Source organism: Seriola aureovittata, chromosome 12 (assembly GCF_021018895.1).
Source record: "Seriola aureovittata isolate HTS-2021-v1 ecotype China chromosome 12, ASM2101889v1, whole genome shotgun sequence".
NCBI classification, from domain to species: domain Eukaryota; kingdom Metazoa; phylum Chordata; class Actinopteri; order Carangiformes; family Carangidae; genus Seriola; species Seriola aureovittata.
Window position 1 is genome coordinate 19,720,992 of NC_079375.1, and position 19,276 is coordinate 19,740,267.

The 19,276-nt window shown below is 42.2% G+C and overlaps 2 protein-coding genes across 5 annotated transcripts in view; one reads left to right on the top strand and one right to left on the bottom strand.

The window, feature by feature from the left end:
• The window catches only part of LOC130178610 (uncharacterized), a 33,811-nt gene extending 22,672 nt beyond the window's left edge, over positions 1 to 11,139 (top strand). The window contains exons 50-74 of the mRNA XM_056390992.1: positions 17 to 221; positions 704 to 858; positions 936 to 1,048; positions 1,231 to 1,312; positions 2,476 to 2,613; positions 2,767 to 2,929; positions 3,125 to 3,240; positions 3,493 to 3,633; positions 4,325 to 4,438; positions 4,582 to 4,698; positions 4,791 to 4,949; positions 5,094 to 5,255; positions 5,714 to 5,876; positions 5,973 to 6,160; positions 6,243 to 6,335; positions 6,445 to 6,649; positions 7,134 to 7,321; positions 7,870 to 7,967; positions 8,486 to 8,670; positions 9,153 to 9,343; positions 9,585 to 9,753; positions 9,838 to 9,947; positions 10,067 to 10,174; positions 10,706 to 10,832; positions 11,003 to 11,139. Coding sequence (XP_056246967.1) covers positions 17 to 221; positions 704 to 858; positions 936 to 1,048; positions 1,231 to 1,312; positions 2,476 to 2,613; positions 2,767 to 2,929; positions 3,125 to 3,240; positions 3,493 to 3,633; positions 4,325 to 4,438; positions 4,582 to 4,698; positions 4,791 to 4,949; positions 5,094 to 5,255; positions 5,714 to 5,876; positions 5,973 to 6,160; positions 6,243 to 6,335; positions 6,445 to 6,649; positions 7,134 to 7,321; positions 7,870 to 7,967; positions 8,486 to 8,670; positions 9,153 to 9,343; positions 9,585 to 9,753; positions 9,838 to 9,947; positions 10,067 to 10,174; positions 10,706 to 10,832; positions 11,003 to 11,013 — 3,501 coding nt within the window. The 3' untranslated portion in view covers positions 11,014 to 11,139. The remainder of the gene's footprint in view (positions 1 to 16; positions 222 to 703; positions 859 to 935; positions 1,049 to 1,230; positions 1,313 to 2,475; positions 2,614 to 2,766; positions 2,930 to 3,124; positions 3,241 to 3,492; positions 3,634 to 4,324; positions 4,439 to 4,581; positions 4,699 to 4,790; positions 4,950 to 5,093; positions 5,256 to 5,713; positions 5,877 to 5,972; positions 6,161 to 6,242; positions 6,336 to 6,444; positions 6,650 to 7,133; positions 7,322 to 7,869; positions 7,968 to 8,485; positions 8,671 to 9,152; positions 9,344 to 9,584; positions 9,754 to 9,837; positions 9,948 to 10,066; positions 10,175 to 10,705; positions 10,833 to 11,002) is intronic.
• On the bottom strand, positions 11,038 to 18,131 carry LOC130178611 (V-type proton ATPase subunit d 1-like). 4 transcript variants are annotated; one of them, XM_056390993.1, is made up of 9 exons: positions 17,946 to 18,080; positions 15,558 to 15,671; positions 14,738 to 14,909; positions 14,176 to 14,354; positions 13,144 to 13,223; positions 12,823 to 12,900; positions 12,553 to 12,729; positions 12,367 to 12,444; positions 11,038 to 11,653 (listed from the first exon to the last, which is right to left on the bottom strand). In XM_056390993.1, the coding sequence occupies exons 1-9, from the start codon at positions 17,971 to 17,973 to the stop codon at positions 11,480 to 11,482; spliced, it is 1,080 nt and encodes a 359-aa protein (XP_056246968.1). In that variant the 5' UTR covers positions 17,974 to 18,080; the 3' UTR covers positions 11,038 to 11,479. The 4 variants fall into 4 exon arrangements, with proteins under 4 accessions (XP_056246968.1, XP_056246970.1, XP_056246969.1 ...); XM_056390994.1 differs by lacking the exon at positions 17,946 to 18,080 and adding an exon at positions 18,091 to 18,131 and having other exon boundaries at positions 11,040 to 11,653; XM_056390995.1 differs by lacking the exon at positions 15,558 to 15,671 and having other exon boundaries at positions 11,039 to 11,653; positions 17,946 to 18,039.
• Positions 18,132 to 19,276: the final 1,145 nt, after the last annotated feature.

The following is a 19,276-nucleotide window of genomic DNA, read 5'->3' on the forward strand; positions in this document are numbered from 1 at the left end:
TTTTTCTTTCTCCAAGGGTCTATGTTCCATCCAGGGGGTCTTTTCTCAGCTTCAGTCCAGGGCTCAGCTCACTGTGGACGGATACAAGCTGCTCGCCTCTGGTTTTAATGTCAGTGTGGCTGATGGACGTCTGGCCCTGCAGCTCTCCTACTCTCCACCAGCTTGTAATAGAACAGGGGCACAATTCAGCCTCGACACTGCATTAACTGCTCAGTTCAAAGGTCAGATTGCAATAACAGCTGGATATAATATGTGCGTGCTTCACCCCTCCTTTAACTAGTGTCCCATGAAGTTTGGGATGTGGAAATATTTCTGCGGTTATTTCGCAGTATCTTTAAAGGGGACAAGGGAATATAACTTTCGTTCTTCATATGGAAGACATTTGCTAGAATATAACCAGTATTATAATAATTACTTAATTTCAGGTCTGTTTTTATGTTCTCTTTCAAGCATGCAAGTTTCATGCCACACGCAACTCCAGCCTTATGTTTTCCTTCTCTGATTCATCATGAAGTTTTGCCTTGAATCCGACCATACAAATTCAATATCAAAGACTCACTGGTCAGCAGATGTTACCATTTGACTTTCCATATCACAAAGTAAAAGCAATGGATAAATGTAGCTCTCAGTTTTCTCTTGCAAAACATTTTTTATTCTCGTGATGGTGATGGTGATGCTTATACCTGTCTAATCCTACCTGCAGGTCCTCTGCGGAGTGCCTCAGTAGATGTTCACTGTCAAGACTGGAGGGTCCGGGTGGTGGGGGACGTAGGAGGCTGGAGGGCACATGGAGGGTCCAAGGAGGCCAGAGTTACACTTAAACATACCGTACAGGGGCGAACGAGTCCTGCTTTACAGGTAAAGGTTCGCTGGCACTCAAAATTTCCAGCAACTTTGTTCTTCTGTGTTAACAACCTCTGTGACTGCTGATACAGCTGGAAGCCTGGGGAAGACTCACCGAGTCACAGCTGAGGTGCTCCATGGCTGTGAACCCTGAACTCAGCTCATCACTTGCACTCATCATCCAGGGACACCATCTGCCTCATAGGTACACACACACACACACACACACACCTGTCAGCCATACAGGACCATTGTTTATATGTGAAATCTGAATAAACTAATATAAAATACCAAGCCGTGCCTTCTGTCAATCAAACACACACACACACACACACACACACACACACACACACACACTCTTTAATTGATAGATGTTCTTTTGTCCAGCAAGGACCTGATGGTGAAGGTAGTCCAGAATATCCCCGAGATGCTGGTCTACCTGCCTTCACACCTGAATGTCCGCTCACAGGTGGGTTGTTATTCTCAAAGCCACTGTTATTTCATCATACAGCATCTGAATGAAGAATGAAGCAACATGTTCTGTAAAACCTGTGCACAAGTTGTGAGTAACTGTCCTGATCCCCTCCTGGAATTACACTCGCTATGCTATATGCTATATATTTTTTATATTCATTTGTAAAGCAGTTATTCTTTGGTGTAATACCCCTGCACTCTGTTTGTCTATATTGTACATAACTGATCCCAGACAACTCTTTAGAATGAAAAGAAACAGATGTTTACTGTCAGTATTTTAAGGAGTATATAAACAATATTAACCCATACCATTGAGATAAATCAAAACCCAAATTAAGGCTAATTAGACCACTTTACACACGCACACGCACGTGCACACACAAAACAAAAACGTTGCAGGCCCGCGTGATGCTCTGAATGCTTTTCCTCAGCAGGGAAAAACATGAGAAACAGCTCGACGGCGACGGAGTCCCGCTCGGGACACACACCTACAGCTTTCAACACGATCAACCATGACGTCCTCTGTCCTTATAGACTGTAGTTTTGGCACAACCACACTCAAAGTGCATTGTCCGATCAGCAGTGTTGTCCTCTGACTTTGGCGGCTGTAAACTTTAGCATAGACACACTACAAGAGTCCTGCCCGATTAGCAATGGCGTCCTCTGGTCCAGCTGCACGCGGCCTTCAGTTTAGCGCAGACACACTCGCACAACATTAAGCATTAAGCTGATTAAGCAAAACCATGGCTGTCTCCTGCTGCACTTTCCTGCTGTTTACAGACACTTTCACCTGCTGTTTTTACCTAGTTTCGTCATCTCTCTGTCGTTACGGTTTGTTTTTTTTCTTCTACCACACCTGTGACCAGTTACCACAGGTGACACAGACTGATACCAGCGAAAACTAATCAGAGTAACTGAAACTAAAGACACGAGATGTTTGTTTTTCTTTTAGTTTACTAAAGTTTGCTGCTTATATTGTTTAGAACTGTTATTTTAACAACTTGTTTAACTATTTACATCATATCTTGCTGATGGCTACTTTAACTTATGGCTATCTTTATCTTTTATTGAACTAAATTATTCTCTTTAACTTTATTGGGAATTGACATGTTTTAATCCCTTACTACTTTGGCATGACATGTCACCATCCCTCTCCAGCTGAATCAGTCTCAGTCCAGTGTGTCGGGCTTGTTGGAGGTGTTGTCAGGCAGGAGGAGGCTGTGGGCTCTGGGGGAACTGGCAGCCATCGAGAGCGGATACAGACAGGCTCTGGAGCTCAAACACTCGTACCCACAGGTATTTCTTGGCAACATTGCTCCGTAATTCTCTTGTCAACAAACAAAAATTGACATGTTCTCTCCTCTGCCGTACCCACCGGTACAGTAGATTTCCTCTGATCCTTGACCAAACTTTAATAGACATTTTTGTCCGTCCACACCCTGACCATAGCTGAAGCCGCTCCCCAGGACAGTAGCAGTGAGGACAGTGTATGAAGCCAGGAGCTGGAGCTACCAAGTTCAACATGGAGCTGTGTGGGGCAATCAGGAGTTCAGCCTGTCTGGTCTTTACTCTGCTCCTCCAGCACTGGAGATGGGGAACCAGACCCTGAAGGGTAAACCACTGCAGACCAACTCTGCAGAGCCACACAACAATCACTGAGACAATGTTTGTTCTTTTCCATCACATCTTTTGATGGTAACAGGGCTAAAAACAAAAAACAGACAAAACATGAAGTCGTTGCTACTAACCACCTCAGATATGAGCCGGCCACAGATTGTTGATGTCTTAAACTTGTCCTTGATCTTAGTTGAGATCAGCTGCGTTCCTCGCTGGACCGGTTTGGAGGTGACACTGGAGCGTTCCCTACAGGGCCGACTAGACAGTTTATCACTGGGCTGGACGAGGCATGGACGACTGGAGCAGGTCAGACTGTACAAAGTGTGTCATGACCCTGAAAACCTAAATGTTGTTGCTCACGAGCGGAGGTTGCTGCTGGGATGTTAGTGACTTTTCAACAGTAGAAACGCAGCTGCAATGATTTAAATACCCAGACTCTTTCATGCAAACACACCTTTAGCCTGTTTATGAAAAATCACAGAGTGTTTTTTAAATGGCAAGTGTTTGGATTTTTGTTTTGCTCTCTGTGGACATGAAGTGTGTGTTGTTCATCTGAAGGTCAGAGCTCTCAGCTCCTGGAGTCGGTCGGAGGAGATGAACGAGACCAGGCTGGAGCTGAAACAGCCGTTCTCCTCCGCACTCAGCCGCCTGTCCCTTCACACACACAGCTCACACAGGGAACAACACAGCAGCCACCAGGTACATGAGGATGTTTGCACTTTTATTTTTTACCTCAGCACGTCACTTAACCGAGAAATGGAGCTCAGCGCTTGAAACAGCCGCCACAGTTTTGTATAAAGATGATCTATTGTGACTCTGATTCTATTAACTCAAGTGGAGCAGGTCACTGTGTCTCTTCTAATATTAAAACCTCTTTGTCAAACAAAGTTCCTCAGTACAAGCCAATACAACCTAAATGTAGTCTTTAAGTATTCAATATTTGGAACATTTTATACATCTGCTCACTGTAATACGATATTAGTTACCATGCATAATGTTGTTTACTTAAATTAAACTACATTGTAATGTGTAATTTAAGTACTTAGTGAAACGTCACATTGTTTTACTTAGAAATACATTTAAATGATGAATAAATGTCAGTCACTCAATCAATGATCCATTGCCCTTTGATAGACAGTGAGTGCAGATCCACTCACAAAAAAGAGCTTCATACTTTTGCCTCTTTAGGAGTAAAAAATATCCCTGACGTGCGTGGTGCTTATCACCTCACCTGTCCACCATTTAAAATGTTTTATCTAATGGATCAGGACAACAGACAAAGATGATAATTAAATTCAAGGATATTAGAGGGAAATTAATAAATATGTGAATTATTTGTTGAGTTTAACTATGTGTTTTAGTTTTTGATCTTTTTTTTCTGTGCATGCAGACCCATCTGTCATGGGACAGTACCGTCCCCGTCAATGTCTCCCTCAGCCTGAACAAACAGTGGCAGACCAACTCCAGCAGGGGGCAGGCATGTGCTCTGTTCTCCACACAGCAGGTTGGTGGATCCCTACACTTCCACAACTCTTGGTGGATGCTAATGGACATTTATGCATAGTATGCAATTATGGATCATCAAAACTTCTTGATATTTTTTGTGTGTGTGTGTGTGTGTGTGTGTGCGTGTGTGTGCGTGTGTAGATGGCAGTGTCCTCTGTTAAAGGTTGTGTGTCAGTAGGTCAGGAGGGAAACTCATATTCACAAAATGCAGAATTGAGATGGGACAACAGGAGCGTCAAGCAAGGCATGAAGTACCAGGTGCGCCGCTTCAAAGTGGATGAACATGTCTGATAGTGAATGGCTGGTGTTTTGAAAATAGTCTCAGTTTTGTGTGTCTGTGTTGTTTCCAGAAGGGTCCGCGGGGAATGCACAGCCTTCAGGTTAATGTTGGGTTGGACAAAGTGTCTCCTGCACCCTGTCCCTCACACACAATGCTGGTCAAAGTCCAAACCAACTTCAGGGATAATTTGGAGCACACGGTGCTGCTGGGCCTCTGCCCCCCCCAGCCCGTGAGTCCACACACATTCATGAAACCTGATAATGTGTAGTTACAATGAGTGATGGATCTGGCTGCTTGTCTTAATGCATTCTGGGAAAGTTTCCAACTTGAAAGATAGATTTGAACATCACGTGTGTCTCTGTGCGTATCTCAGACTCTCTCGTGGTCAGGATCCCACAGAGTGAACTCAGGAGAGGAGCTGTTTCACACACAGTCTCGCCTGTCTGTGACAGGACACCCGTTCCACTGCAGCCTCACCCTCGCCCTCACCAACTCCTCCACTGCTCAGGGAACCAACGTGTCTCTGTTCTCTGAGGTAAACAACTGGAACAACTAGAATCATCTACAATAATGTGTCTCCATAACATTGGTCAAACAGGGAACATCATGTCACTCCTCTTTTATTGGATACAATGCCTTTATTACATTGCTGCTCTCACTTCATTGTGATATAATACTCTGTGTTTGTGGATTTCTTTCTTTGGGAGGACTGATTTAAGTTTTAAGCCTGGTGAGTGAGGATATTTTTGTGAAGACATTTTAGTGTATTTTCCCTTCTTCAAAGGTGAATGTTAGGATTATGTTAGGGCAGGGATTCGGGATGTGCATGTGGTTAATTTAAAGGAACAGTTTGACATTTTGGGGAAAAATATGCTTGTTTGCTTTCTCGCTGAGCGGTAGCAGAGAGTGTCGATCCCAGCAAAGAAATGCTTTTTTTTTTTGGCTGGGAATGACTTTATACATTTCATAAAAACGAGTGTATACACGTCACAGTCTCGGATAGGGAACTGGAGCGTGGAAGTGGGGGGCAGTGCGCTGTCTTGGCCCCGGGGCTCTGGTCTCCAGGTGCAGGCCAGACTGGACCGCAGAGAAAGGATGTGGCTGAACGGGACGATAGAGGGACGATGTCTTCAGACCACAGCAGGTTATGCAAACGGTAAATACAAAATACTATAGAATATAATCATTTTTGCAAAAACACCAAAAAACAAGAAGACTATGATTATGAAGAATTCATCCGTTTCACGTCCAGGTCCAGGCGTCTGTGAGGACCTCACTGTGGTGGCGTGTGTGGGAACAAATCGCAGTTTGATGCTGGATGTGCAGAAAAGAGACAGCAGCAGCATATCTGCCACTTTGGCCAGCGTGTCTGTGGGAACGGCCAATCAGAGGCTGACGCTGACAGCAAGTGGCTGTTTGGAGAGTCTAACTGCAGTTGAGGTATCAGCAATGTAAACAAGGAGCTACAGTAGCTACAGTGCAGTATGACGCCTTTAAATCCTGTATCTTGTTGTTTTCACAGACACGGATTCTCTACCTGAGCTCTCGGATACGGAATAAACTGCTGCAGAGAATCAAGACGTTACAGCATCTCCTCACTGAATTCAGACGACAGGTAACCACAACAAAACACAACAACTGTAGGATTAACTTCCTGTCAACAAATGCATGTGGTGTGCAGTTTTCATTGCGGTGACTGTCTCTCTTCACGACATCCTCTTCAGTCCAGAGACAGTGAGCTGCTCCAGGAGCTGAGCGCTGTGCCCCTTCATGTTTCCCAGCAAGTCGAGGCTCTGCTGGGGCAAAGAGACAGAGGTCTGTTGGCTCCGTGGCAGAACAGCCCCCTCCGTCGCACCGTGACCGACAGCCTGCCGCGCCTCCTGAGTCTGCTGCAGCACGCCTCGCTGCTGGGACAACAGGAGCTGAGGCGTGAGTTAAGGAGGTCCACGTTTGGTGCTGTTGAAAAATATATTTATTGTACAGACAAGTACATTAAAGTACAGCAGCTGCAATGCAGTGATGACGTACTGTAGATGTGCGTTCACAGTGAATGTAGTTGCTGTGAATATAGACATATTCAGGGCAGTACAGCTGATCCCTGCCTTTCCTCACAGGCACGAATCCAATTCTGTGAATCATAAAGTAATCCTCTTTTCCTTTACTTGGTTATCTGAGGCATGAAAAACATCTCACATCATTCATTGTCTTTTTTTCTCACATGATCACGGAATGTTTGTGTTGCCAGGATCCACCGACCTGTCCTCACTTTTTTTTTTTTTTGTAACCTTAGTGACGTAAAAGAAAGAAAAAAAAAACGATTTATTGCTGTTGTTCATTTTCAGTCTCTCTGGATGCCTGAAGTCTTTAAAAGCACAAGTCAAACCCTGACGTTGTTCTGTGCTCTGGGCTTCAGGGCCCCTGGCCACTCTGGCAGGTGTGTACCAGGACGTGAACGGCCAGAGGCTGGAGGCGCTGTGGAGGGAGGCGGTCTCGTTGTGGACTGGCAGGCTGGTGGAGGTCCTGCCTGCTCTGCTGGGGAACCCTCAGCTGAGACCGCTGGCTCAGGCCGGCGTCGCCACACTCAGCGTTGCCCTGGATGTGGTGAGCAACCTGCACAATGGTGTCTTAAGTTTTATATCGATATTAGTCATTTCTGTTTGGGTCATTTAGATCATTTTGTGGATATTTGTTAGAGTGTGTGCACGTCTGATTCTGTGTCAGATTCTGTGAACATTCACACACGTATCCCACTTACTGTGTTGTTAGACCATCCTGATTATCTGTTGTTACATCGGTTTGTGATATGAGTTCGTATCCTGGATCTAAGAAACACGGACGTCCTCGAAACAGGATACTGTTGCATTTAAACACCTTATCCAGGTTTCTGCCATGTTTGCTGGTGCGTCATCAACTCAAATTATGTGGTAAAAGTCACTAAAACAGAAAATAATGATGAACTTGTAAAATATAATTATATCTGGCAGAGTGGAGGGAGAAGCAAAATGTTGAGGTAACTTAATGTTAGAATCTTAACATTAGTGCAGGTTGAATTTAATCATAACCCAAATATGGGATAAACTTAAAATACTTAAATGCATGTACACGTTGTGATGACTGTGTGTTAAATGCTGATGTTTTGTGTGAATCAGGCAGGACAGCATACCTACCACTGGGTAGAGACCAGGTTGGCCACGGTTCTGTCTGGACTCAGGAAACAACTGGCCTCTGTCTACAAATTCTCCCCCAGGTATCGTGCATGTCTGAGACTTACATGAAGAAAAGCGTCCTACACCCGTCCTCTCATAAAATGATTTCAACAGGTCAGACAGGGGGATAAATCCCTCATTATGTTGTAGTATGACAATCACACCCAGGAAGACCTAATGGCAAAAAAAATGCCTGGGTAAAAACTGAGACAAATTTGGTTTAAATGTTTGTTGTAGATGTATAGGTCACATAACTGTTATTTCAGTGACGTTACTTCAGTTTGAAGTTGACTCTAACTAAACTGATATATAATCATTCAGAGGCTCCTGAAACAAAAGTTACAAAACTAAATTTAGGCCTGTTGATTAAGTCGTCTGTAAGTTACTAAAATAGTCCTAACTGTGCAACAGTCAACAAGCGATGCAGAGATATTTATATATAGATATTCATTTGTTTGCATTTGTTGTTAAATTACAAAATGTTGAGGCAGAGCAAAACAGATGTAAGAAAAAGATCCTACGTCAGATATTTTGAGCAGAATCTTCTCGGTTTTTTCAGCGAGTGCTCAGTGGCGGTGGCGGTGCCGCTGCCTCCGCTCCCCCGCTCGAAGGTGGCCGAGGCCGGACTGGTGGAGATCCTCCTGGAGGAGTGGCTCCTGAGGCCCCTGCAGACCCTCGCCTCCATCAGACCCACTGCTGAACTTTACCGCCTGAAGAGGAAGATCATGGACAGCCCGTTCAGACGTAAAAAACAAACTCACACTCGTGTTTTTCAACAATATACACATAAGATATTTGACATGTCCATTATTTCCTGAAAACTTTCTGGGAAGATTCATGAAAAGTCATTCGGTTCCAATTACTGGGAAAATATTATAATAACTTCAGTTATTTAGAATTAGTCAGAGCTTAGTTTAGTTGTGCTGAGTTCATAAGCAATTATTGACTTCCAGAGGAATTGGCTGTGTACTGAATAAAAGACAGTTTCACTTTTCACTTTGATTGGAATAATTAACTCCTTGTGACTTATTAATCAATTATAACAATTAAACAATGTTTAAAATTTGGACCAAATCTGGGAAACTTCCTAGAAATTAATCAGTAAATTACAAACCTGTGTTACCCAGGCTTCATTAAAAACCTGCTGTCTTAAATTTCTAACATGCAAATGATGCATTTAAAGTATCTTTAAGTTCTCTCTCTTCATTTTTGTCTCTCTCTAAAAGACCGAGCTCTGCTGGTTGCGGATCAGTTTGTAGTGACGTTTGATGGCCACCTGTACGAGCTTCCAGGCTCATGTCCGCTGCTGCTCGCCCAGGACGTCAGCGCCGACCCTTCATTCACGCTGCTGCTCGGTTCAGGCTTCCTCCTGATGGAAATGAATGACAGCACCATCAACATTCAGCACAGTGGACAGGTATATGCTAATGCTGCTGAGAAAACTTGGTTCAGTAAATACCAAAAACATGAAATATGAGAGCTGAATGTTGGAGTCTCCAGCTATCTGGTATTTTGAAATGTGTCTTTGATTTCCTGCATGTGTGAGAAAAACTATTCTGGGGTTTTAACAGGTTAATCTCAAGTTGTGCGATTTTTTATTTTTATTTTACAAGAGGTTTTAAAGGAAAACATTTAATAAAAAGATGTTTGTGTCACAGGTGAAAGCCAACTGCAACGACGCTGTAACACACACATTTCACAGTGACAGTGGAGTGGCTGTCAGAAGAGGGTCAAACATTGTGCAGGTGTCCAATCAGAATGGAGTATCAGTATCATGTGACCTGTCGATTGAGGTGTGCAGCTTCACCCTGGATGGATGGTTACATGGTAGGAGAGCTATGTCTGTACCAGTATTACAAATACAAAGAAACAGGTCCGACTCTGGTACATGTACATGTTATTTTTCCACAGGCACGTCCACTGGTCTGTTAGGGACTAACGACAATGAAGCGGGGAACGATTTTCCATTGCCTGGTGGATCTCAGGCTGAAAACCTGGACAGATTTTTCTACAGCTGGCAGGTAGGAGAAGTTAGAGGAGAAACTCCAGATTCTTGCATCTCTAAAAATGTCGGCACATTCATATTTGATGGAGCTCCGTTGACGTGAAAGTCTCCAGTTCTCATCTTGTGTGTCTTCAGATGAAACCGGAGTGTATCAGGCTGCCAGCTACTGCAGCCACAAGCCCTGTGAGCTGTGACTATCTGTTCTCTTCCCCTGATTCTCCACTGAGTTCCTGTTTCAGGGTGGTGAGTAGAACAACACAGCTGACATGCATGAGCAATTTCGTACCTAGAATGATCTGAGATTAAAGAACATGAAATCATTTGTGGCTTTGATCACTGTCTGGTGACGTAGATTGTACATTGACATAAGACACTGTGAAAACTCGTCTGGCGCCCACCACTCATCCCTGACCTTTCTTAACTTTTAATGGATTTCTTTGCCAAGATAAGACACTGTTAGAATAAACATGACCATATGCACTTTTTATCAACTTTGAGATAGATGAAGCAAAAAATTCTTCCAAACAGAAATATTGCAAAATTCCGATGAAAAGAATTTGATGTTTTAATATTATCTACTGTTGTTGGAAAGCAATATTTTTCTTTACTCTTTCTGCTGCCTGACCTGACCATGAACTTAAAGATGTGGCATGAAGGAAGCCGAGTTGAGGACTTGGTATCTGTCAGGCAAAACAAATGGCCAGTCCCATTCACGGTGCCGCTTGGGACCGATTGTGAGCTTCATGTTTAACAGCAGCGTGTCCGTGTCGTCAGGTGGATCCTGCTCAGTTCTTGTCGGTGTGTGAGTTGAGCTCCTCCGGAGCCCCCTGCAGATTAGCATCGGCTTTTGTTCATCTCTGCCAGCAGAATTACATATCACTGGAGGTCCCCTACCAGTGCTGTAAGTAAGACCATCACACAACCAGGATGTGCATGACTGGACCCCTGCTGGGTCAAGCAGGCAATACTATAACACTGCTGTCATGGTGTGGCAGATGTTTTACATTTCTTAGTGCGAAAAAAAAAGGATTTGACCTATTTTTAACTTCTTGCTTTTCTTTTTTGTTTCAGTGAAAGTATGAAGGAAGGACGAGCTTTTGAAAAGCAGAGATGTGTGATGTACGACCCTGTTAGCTGCTAAAACAGACACATTTACACTCTCATACCACTGGTTGTACTACATTAATTATATGCATACATTTTTTATTATATTTTGTACCCTATTGTATAGTAATACAATATTATACCTCTGGTAATGTACACTTTGTTTTGCAGTAATGTGAATGTGGACATACTAACTATAGCAAGTATTAATTATTATTATGAATCACAAGGCCTCTGTTTTGTATTTTCTGTGGTCTGTAGTGCAAACACTGAAGATATTTGTGACTGACTTTAGTGCAACCACAGTAACTAATCCTCACAACCAAACTTTGACCATAAAGAGATCAACAAATATTTTTATACAGTTTGATTAAGTGCATTTATTACATTGTTGTACACTACGTATGTGAAATATGTTTGTTTGTATTTCTCTTCATCGCTCAGTTAATTTGTTCCCTGGAAGATGGGTATGTAGTTGTGTATCTTGGACTTCTGTCTCTGTGTGACACACTCAGCGATCCAGACAATGTTGCGACTCTCCTGCTCCTTCAGTTTGATGTAGGAGTAAAATACTCCGAAGTGGAACTGCTGCAGGAAAGCAAGTGCGTTGAGCTTCACCTGAGGAAAGAGTTGAAGCCGCTCTGAGAGACAGAAACACAGCTTTATATCCATGAAGTTTACAACTGAAAGCAAGTTAAGAATGTGATTTTCCTGTATTAGCAGTAGTCAAGGTTATTGCAGGCCCTTTATTTGATAGCGGGCGTAGGAGGATACAAACATTTGAGGGGAGAGCTAGAGGCACATGGTGCATACACTCTGTCCCTGGGACAGAAGTCAAGGAAGACTCTCAACGTGAGTTAGGTAAGACATGAGATTATGTTTAGGTTTAAGTATCCACCACATGTAGGTGAGAGATATGAAATTGCCTTATTTGGGAACATAGCTGGCAAGAGGCGAGCTTGAGCCAGCCACATGAGAAACTGTGTGTTTATACACACGCCTTAAAGAGACAGCTTATGATTTGGGATGGCATTACACTAGTTGACCTGATAACGTTTGTTAGCCTGTCTCTTTGGTGTGCATCAACCTGCAATAAATACTTATCTTAACACACTGAGTGTCTCACAAGATTTTCATCACAGTCACTCTCTGATGCAGCGTCTTTGGTGAAGAAGTAGCGCTGCTCAGGGGGCGTGTTATAACCTCTTGCATTGTACACGCAACAATGGCTGAAGCTCTTGGCAAGGGTATTAAGTTAACAGATGTTAATGCTAACATTGGCTATGTAGCAAGAGTAAAACTTGCAAATAGCTCTTTTAAATTTATATTACCTCTTGTTCAAAGAATCTGTCCTCCAGAGTCTTAAGATCTGATCCCGGCTCAGGGTCATCAAAAATGATTTTATAGTCCTGCAGGGAGGTTTAGGTTAAGGTTACTCACATGTCTGACTTGAATTGAGTGCAGCAACAATAAAAGAGCACTCATTAGGGAATCCTCAGAGATGAGCAGAGACTCACGGGATAACAGTCGGCCACAGCTTTGACCTGCTCGTGGTCCTCTGCCCTGGCCAGCAGTTGCAGGCCTTCGGGGTAAAGTTTGCCACAGGACGGATACAGAGCACTTCTATCTGCACCACTGAGATCTGTCCCGAAAGAGTTCACCGTGATGATGAAGGCCCGCCTGTCTGCCTCAAACTACAGCACACACATGGGGCATTTTCAGCAAAAACAAATCTTTAACTTTATCGGAAACATGATGACTTCACGCAGCGGAAACTGTGACAGTACCTCCAGGACAGGACACATGATATCCTTTGTGGCACCATCGATGTTCTTGCAGAAAGAGTGAAAAGACTCTAAATAAGCCTTTAAAAAAAAACACATAAAAAACTCACTTAAAGGTGGGACCATATATCATGAACCACATAATGCATCTGCTGGCGGGTGAGAACTTTGACCTCCGTCACAAATAGCAACTTAAACTTTTAGTACACATTGTAAAATTTGTCTTCAAGGGTTGTCAAACATGACTAATAAAACCCTACACACACACACACACACACACACGGTTAGTTATAGTAGTCTGGTCTTAAATCACCCAGTAGTCACCTTATACAATTTGTTTCTCAGGATCTCAGCCTCCATTTCATCCAGGTTGGACTCAGATACAGCATCCTGGAAAAACTGAGCTACAAAACAACACAGTGGTCATCAGTTTGATCGGTAGCCTGTATCATATGCTACTTTTTTATTTACAGTAGTAGAACTTCAATATGGAAGCCAATTTCTGACAACAAAAGAAAAAAAAACAGGTGAAAAGTTAGAGATGATAAAAATATAAATGGTAATTCAAAATTATGACTAACTAAAGGCCTGGTTACACCAGCTGTTCAAGCAGCTTTGCAGAAAATTTCACTGCGAAATCAATTTCAATGGAATAGATACGGTTAGTGGATTTGAACATGTGGGCAAAGTAAATTTCAGTTCAATTGTAATGAACTCTGACCTGCAAATTCACATGATTTACACAAAGCGGTCTTTTCACTGCTGACCATTGGGAGAACAGGGTCCAAAACGGAGAAAGCTAGCACAGTTTGTTAGCTGTGTTGCTAACAGAGTTATCATGCTCGTTAGCTCAGAGAACGATTTTCCTATTTCAGTGACTCTTTACTTAATGAAACGGGGCACAGAGAACAGGATGCCAGGAGGAGAGTGAACAGGACAGAAGAAAGCAAAGGAACTTGGACAGCTTGATACTGACTTGTGCTAACTCAACTGGCTAGCATGTTTAGCGGTTACCTCGCCATTTACGGTAGTTTACGAACGAGGCCTATTATGTCACCAAAGAAGAACATATTTTGTGAAAACACACTGATGAATTCGTGTCACCTTCTAGTGTGACCAGATGTGAAGTCAGAATTATGACATTGAAATTATAATCATAATCATTTTTAATTCTTTCAAAGCACAAATTGGCTTCCATATTTCCACATCTCCAATCTGTTCCCACTGTAAAATGGTGATGGTTTATCTCCACTGACTCACAACAACTCTGTGACTGAAAGCGTATTTAATACTTAAATCAATACTTCATATATTTTATCACCTTTGGGAATAAAACTGATCATTTAAAGAGTCTACCTAGCGGTGTGTCCACCAGGATGGCCGAATACAGTTCAGTTGGGGTGCGAGCGATGCCCACCGCTGCCATTTGGTCGAAAGCTCCCAGTGGGTGACAGCGCGGGAGGAGCTCTGCCACATCTCTCTGTTTCAGGGCCCCGGTGATCAGCATCACCACATTGTCGATCATGTAGCTGTAGCTATGGCAACACAGAGAACACAGTAAACGGAAGTACCTTTATTTGTCTGCGTGGCATTTTCTGTTATGCAGCCCTCTTAATAGAGACACATTTGCTTTCTGATACACCTTTATTTTTAGAGATTATGAAACTGGGAGCATGTTCAGTTGGTTTAGTGATAATTGTTTTCTCTCAATTTCATGGCCTTGAGTGCTTTTCATCGGCCTCAAGATAATGCTATTCAGAACAGTATAAAAAGGAGCATCATCAAAACTGATCTACCTAAACCAGAGAATAGTGGATGGATAGAAAACCACAGGACATAAATAAGTAATGTGCTTATTTGCTTTCTCCTGTGACCTTGGTATTATTCATGACGAACCACATGCAGTGTTAAAGCATACGTTATATAGTCGAGGAAGGTGGAGAGCGGAGGCAGGGCGTTGGAGCGCAGGCAGCTGAATTCAGTCACCAGGTTCTCCCTCAGCTTGTTGTCCACCAGAGACACAGTCAGGTCGTCTTCGGACGAGGACAGCAGTTTACCGTAGTCTGTGCTCTGCAGGTGCAGCTTCATGTCTGAGGAGAGGAGAGGAAAGGTGGAAGTACCTGAGGGTTTTGTGCTGGACTTCTCTTTTTGTTCTGCTCGACTTATGTTCAGATCACAAGTAATTCTGCCCTAAAATCTGTTTTTCCACAGCGGCTTCCTGTCAGGTTGCAGTTACAAATCAGGAGGAGATGAATCATAATACACAGTAATACACACATGGCTATTTTTGACCTTAGATCAACTTGTTAAATAACATACAGCTGATGTCATCAATCATCAGTCAATTATATATACAAACACATGTGGTGTAGAGTATGTTTTTCAGAAGACTCCTCCCAAAAACGTGAGTCTCTGTGTGGACATAATAAAATGACTGCTGTGTGGGAGTATAAGGTATCTTAAACATATTGAAAACTAACATCTCATTGCTCTTTCTCTCTCTCTCAGAAAGGAATGCCTGCCTGGAAAGAAAATTCAGACATGCTCCTTGATAAATGAGATCCATATGAAGAAACTGGGTAGATAAGGTGCTCCCTGTCAGCACTCAACTTTTGAGACACTCAAACACATATGCACAAGAATCTTGAAAAAGAAAAAAAGGCATAGTTAAAGAGTATTTGTATATTACATTCCTGGGGAAGTTTAATTCAAATGCATCCAAAGCACAATTTTCTCACCTTCGAGTGTGTCGCACTGGGCCAGATTGTTATAGTCAATCTGAGTCAGAATTCCAGCCTTCATCCCTCGAACCAGACCCTCCAGATACCCATGATCCACGTTGAAACTGAGCTCTGCCATGATGCCAAATGACTTGTTAAAAAGCCAGGCTGCTGTTTAAGTGATGTTTAGATGTTTCTCTTTGGGGTTTTTTCTTAAAGCAACTTCTGTATTATTCCCCACTGACTAACATTCATGCAGTTATTTTCCCTTCCTCTTTGACACCAAGAAATTCCATAGCTGTCCTAAAAGCGTTTGCTGTCTCACTTCCTGCTCTTGAATATGTCAGTCTGTCTATACAGTTAAATTGCTTACATTTTTTTAGTGTACCCAGAGTAAGACGTATCTCTTTTCAAAACGCTGCGTGACTGTTATATAAATGAAAGACCATGATGCTCTTTGGCTGGACATTATGCAGGAGAAAAGGGAATTAAGCTAAATAAACACGCACACAAATCAGCTTCCATCCTCGAGCGCGCACAGTGATTATTTTCAATCAGTCAGCCTCACACTGTTTGCTAATGTGAGAGTGAATCTGTGTTTAATCAGGCAGCAGAAGACACATCAGATGGTTTGAGGAGGAAGCAGATAACAAGTTTGCCATGTTCCTATCAGACCTCCATATCATACCTTTCCACATATCCTCCTCGCCACATGCATGTTTTTCATTTAAACTTCCCATATTTTGAAGTTTAAAATTTATAGATATATTTATAGATATATTTGTGATTTACTTTTACATTTCTCTCTCACGCTTCTATCTCTCTGGAGCTCTAGCAAGAAGAAGGCGTTTGGTGTTGTTGGTCACTGAGCCTCTCTTCTGATTGGCTGACTGTTTTCTGAGTGACACCAGGTCATGAAAACCACAGGTAACAGTTCGTAGTCTACTGTAGCCTCATTTTAAGGCACAGTTACAGGCTGTTTACATTTCCCCGTGGACTGAGCGCGTTGATACTTTCAGTCTTTATATAGAACCTAGATCTGCTTTACATTCTCAAAACACATGGAAATCTCACCGTCTACAATATGTGTTCAGCCCCATGAACTTTGATGCAGCTCCTTCATGTTCATTGCTTTAGAGGACATACTGTAACTGCGCAATGCAAAATAAACACACATGTGATGATGATTTATGAAATGGATTATCGATCAAATGGTAGCAGCTCATCAGATGTGACTCTCTGCACCTTCCATTAGAAGAGGAGCAGACAGTGTTCCAGACAAGGTAATACACCAATTGCAACGCAGATTATCTGGATAAGATTTAAGAGATGCAAAACTTGGAATTCACTCAGGCTGCATCAACATGTGTCTATGCATGTTTCTTTTGGATACACACTTGGCCCCCCTCCACATGTGCTTAATGTTCATCATCTCTCTGCTTTCCACAAAATCATCCCGGAAATACAAAGCAGGTTTAGTCCCTGTTTATCCTCTAGATAGCTGCCAGCAAACCTTTTCAAAATAACTACTTCTTCTCTTGTTTTGTTTTGATCCTGTGTCTCATATTTCCCAAATGAAGCAGGGTTTCCTTCCATAAATCCACATATTAGTAATGCTACATTTAAGTGTTTAACCCGTGTGTGGCAGACAGGGTAAAATGACCCATCACTATGGTTACCAGCAGAGGAAAACCTTTTTTCAATTTGAAATTTGATGACTTTTCCCCAACATTAGAAAAACTAACACACCGCATAAGCTCCCTCTCCCATAATACTACATATATTTCATTTTTACTGTTCTTTTTTTTGGTGACAAGATTGATCTTGACAAAAGTGAAATACTATCCCTTTAATGAGTTTCCCCTTAGGTGGTCACCCAGTGGGCTCACATACCTAGAGATTATTGGACAAGGATTATGTAATTTATGTAAACTCAACCAGTTGAGTTTGTTGCAGAGTGGAGGGTGACTTGTATAAGTGGATGAGCCTCCTTCTTATTTCATTAGGCTAAATTAATAATTTTTTATTTCTCCACTGGATAAAACTGATCAGATAAATCCCCAAATTACCCTTGATTATTGAAAAGAAGGATTGTCAGAGGGGTTATTACTGTTATGTTATAGTATTGTTTGGCAGCACAAGCTAGATTCTTGGTTCATTTGCTCCCCAACCTAAATGTCAGAGATGAGTGAGAACTGTTTGATATTTTATATAAAGGTGATAGTCAATCAGAACTATTAACCCTTTCATTGTTCACCTTTTTTTAAATACTTACATTTAAGAAATTTTATAAGGGTTAACCTTGGAGAACAGTGAAAACACACACACTGAACATCTTTTTCAGGACGGTCAAACAACGGTTCTAACGTCTTTCAACTTTCTCTAAGGTTTTTGAAGACGTGTTACCTTTTCCATCCTCCCACCACACGTCCATGAACGTTCCTCCTGTCAATCACCTGTTTTCACTTGTAATCACCTATAGCTTCCCCTCCCACTCACACACCTGTTCCCAGTCGCCTCAATATCCCAGTCACTATTCAAACCAACCTACCTCGCTCTTCGTAGGATCATCGGTTTTTGTTTTTGTTCACAGTACCTAGTGTTTGCTTTGAGTTTTTTTTTCCCCCCTTGTTTTGCTGGACTTTGGATGTCTGCCTTTGGAGGCCTCCGATTCTGCCCCCTGTCTGTCTGTATTTAGGTTTTCTCTTTGCCTGTGCTGTTTCTAGCAAACTACAAGGTTTTGGCAGGGATCTGTGATGCTTTATCCAGAATTCATGGAGTTACTTTCCCAGGATCCCGATGCCTTTTGGGCAACCGTTCAAAATATTTGTGGCTCTCAGAAGTGAACAATTGCATACCTCTGGAAAAGATAACTTGCTCACTGAGGACTTAGATAAATCTTTTAAAATATAGCAGCCTTTTATCAACTACATGGAAAATCTCCCATCTCACATGATTGAGTGATTGCTGGCATGGTCTCTCTATTGTGGTTAAAGCTGTGTCTTATTTTATTGTCAATTTATTTTTGTAATACAGTTTTCTTCTGTCTCAGTAGCTGTGCAGTTTGTACACTAAATGAAAAACCAAAACAAAAGCTACAAAGGGAGATTAAAAATAGATTAATTTAACTCCCATTTTAGAAAAAAAATGTGTTTCTCACTTTTTCAAGTATTCTATGTTTTGATAATCGTGAGTCAAGACCTGCAAGAGGTGTAAGAGGTTGGAAACTGGTAGGTGGAATATTTAAGATATGGGTGGTCTGTGACGGAGAAAAACCAGGGGATGTGGTTTGTGCTTGGTGTGACAGATGGACTAAAGGTCACACTATCATGTGTGACAATTTCTTCACCTCTGATGAACCTCTTTTTAGAGGAATACCTCCCTGGCTGGCACCTTTTGTAGACTACAACCACAACAGGGGAGGCGTGGACAGCCTACAGCTGCAGGAGGACGACTGTCCACTGTGGTCGTCTTCCATAGCATTGCATAGGAGATACCAATTCTGCAAAAAAATACCACATGCTGCACACGAGTGAAATGACATCTGTTTTTTGTATGTGTTTTGTTTCTTATTTTATTCTTATTTATTGTTGTTTTTTTAAGGTTCAAAATGGGGAAAGTATTTTACAGTTGAATTCCTTATCGTACAGTGTATAATACATATCACAGTTGCCACTGTTTCCTTCAATGAAATACATTCAAAACTACTTTTCTGCTACATACCTCTTACAAAAAAA

Excerpts from the sequence above, each read along its gene's own strand:
- LOC130178611 (XM_056390993.1), bottom strand. The coding sequence starts at position 17,973 with ATGGACGTGTGGTGGGAGGATGGAAAAG. Across the intron at positions 12,901-13,143 it reads TGAGAAACAAATTGTATAAG|GCTTATTTAGAGTCTTTTCA; the intron begins GTGACTACTGGG and ends TTTTTTTTAAAG. Across the intron at positions 12,730-12,822 it reads TCATGTGTCCTGTCCTGGAG|TTTGAGGCAGACAGGCGGGC; the intron begins GTACTGTCACAG and ends TGTGTGCTGTAG.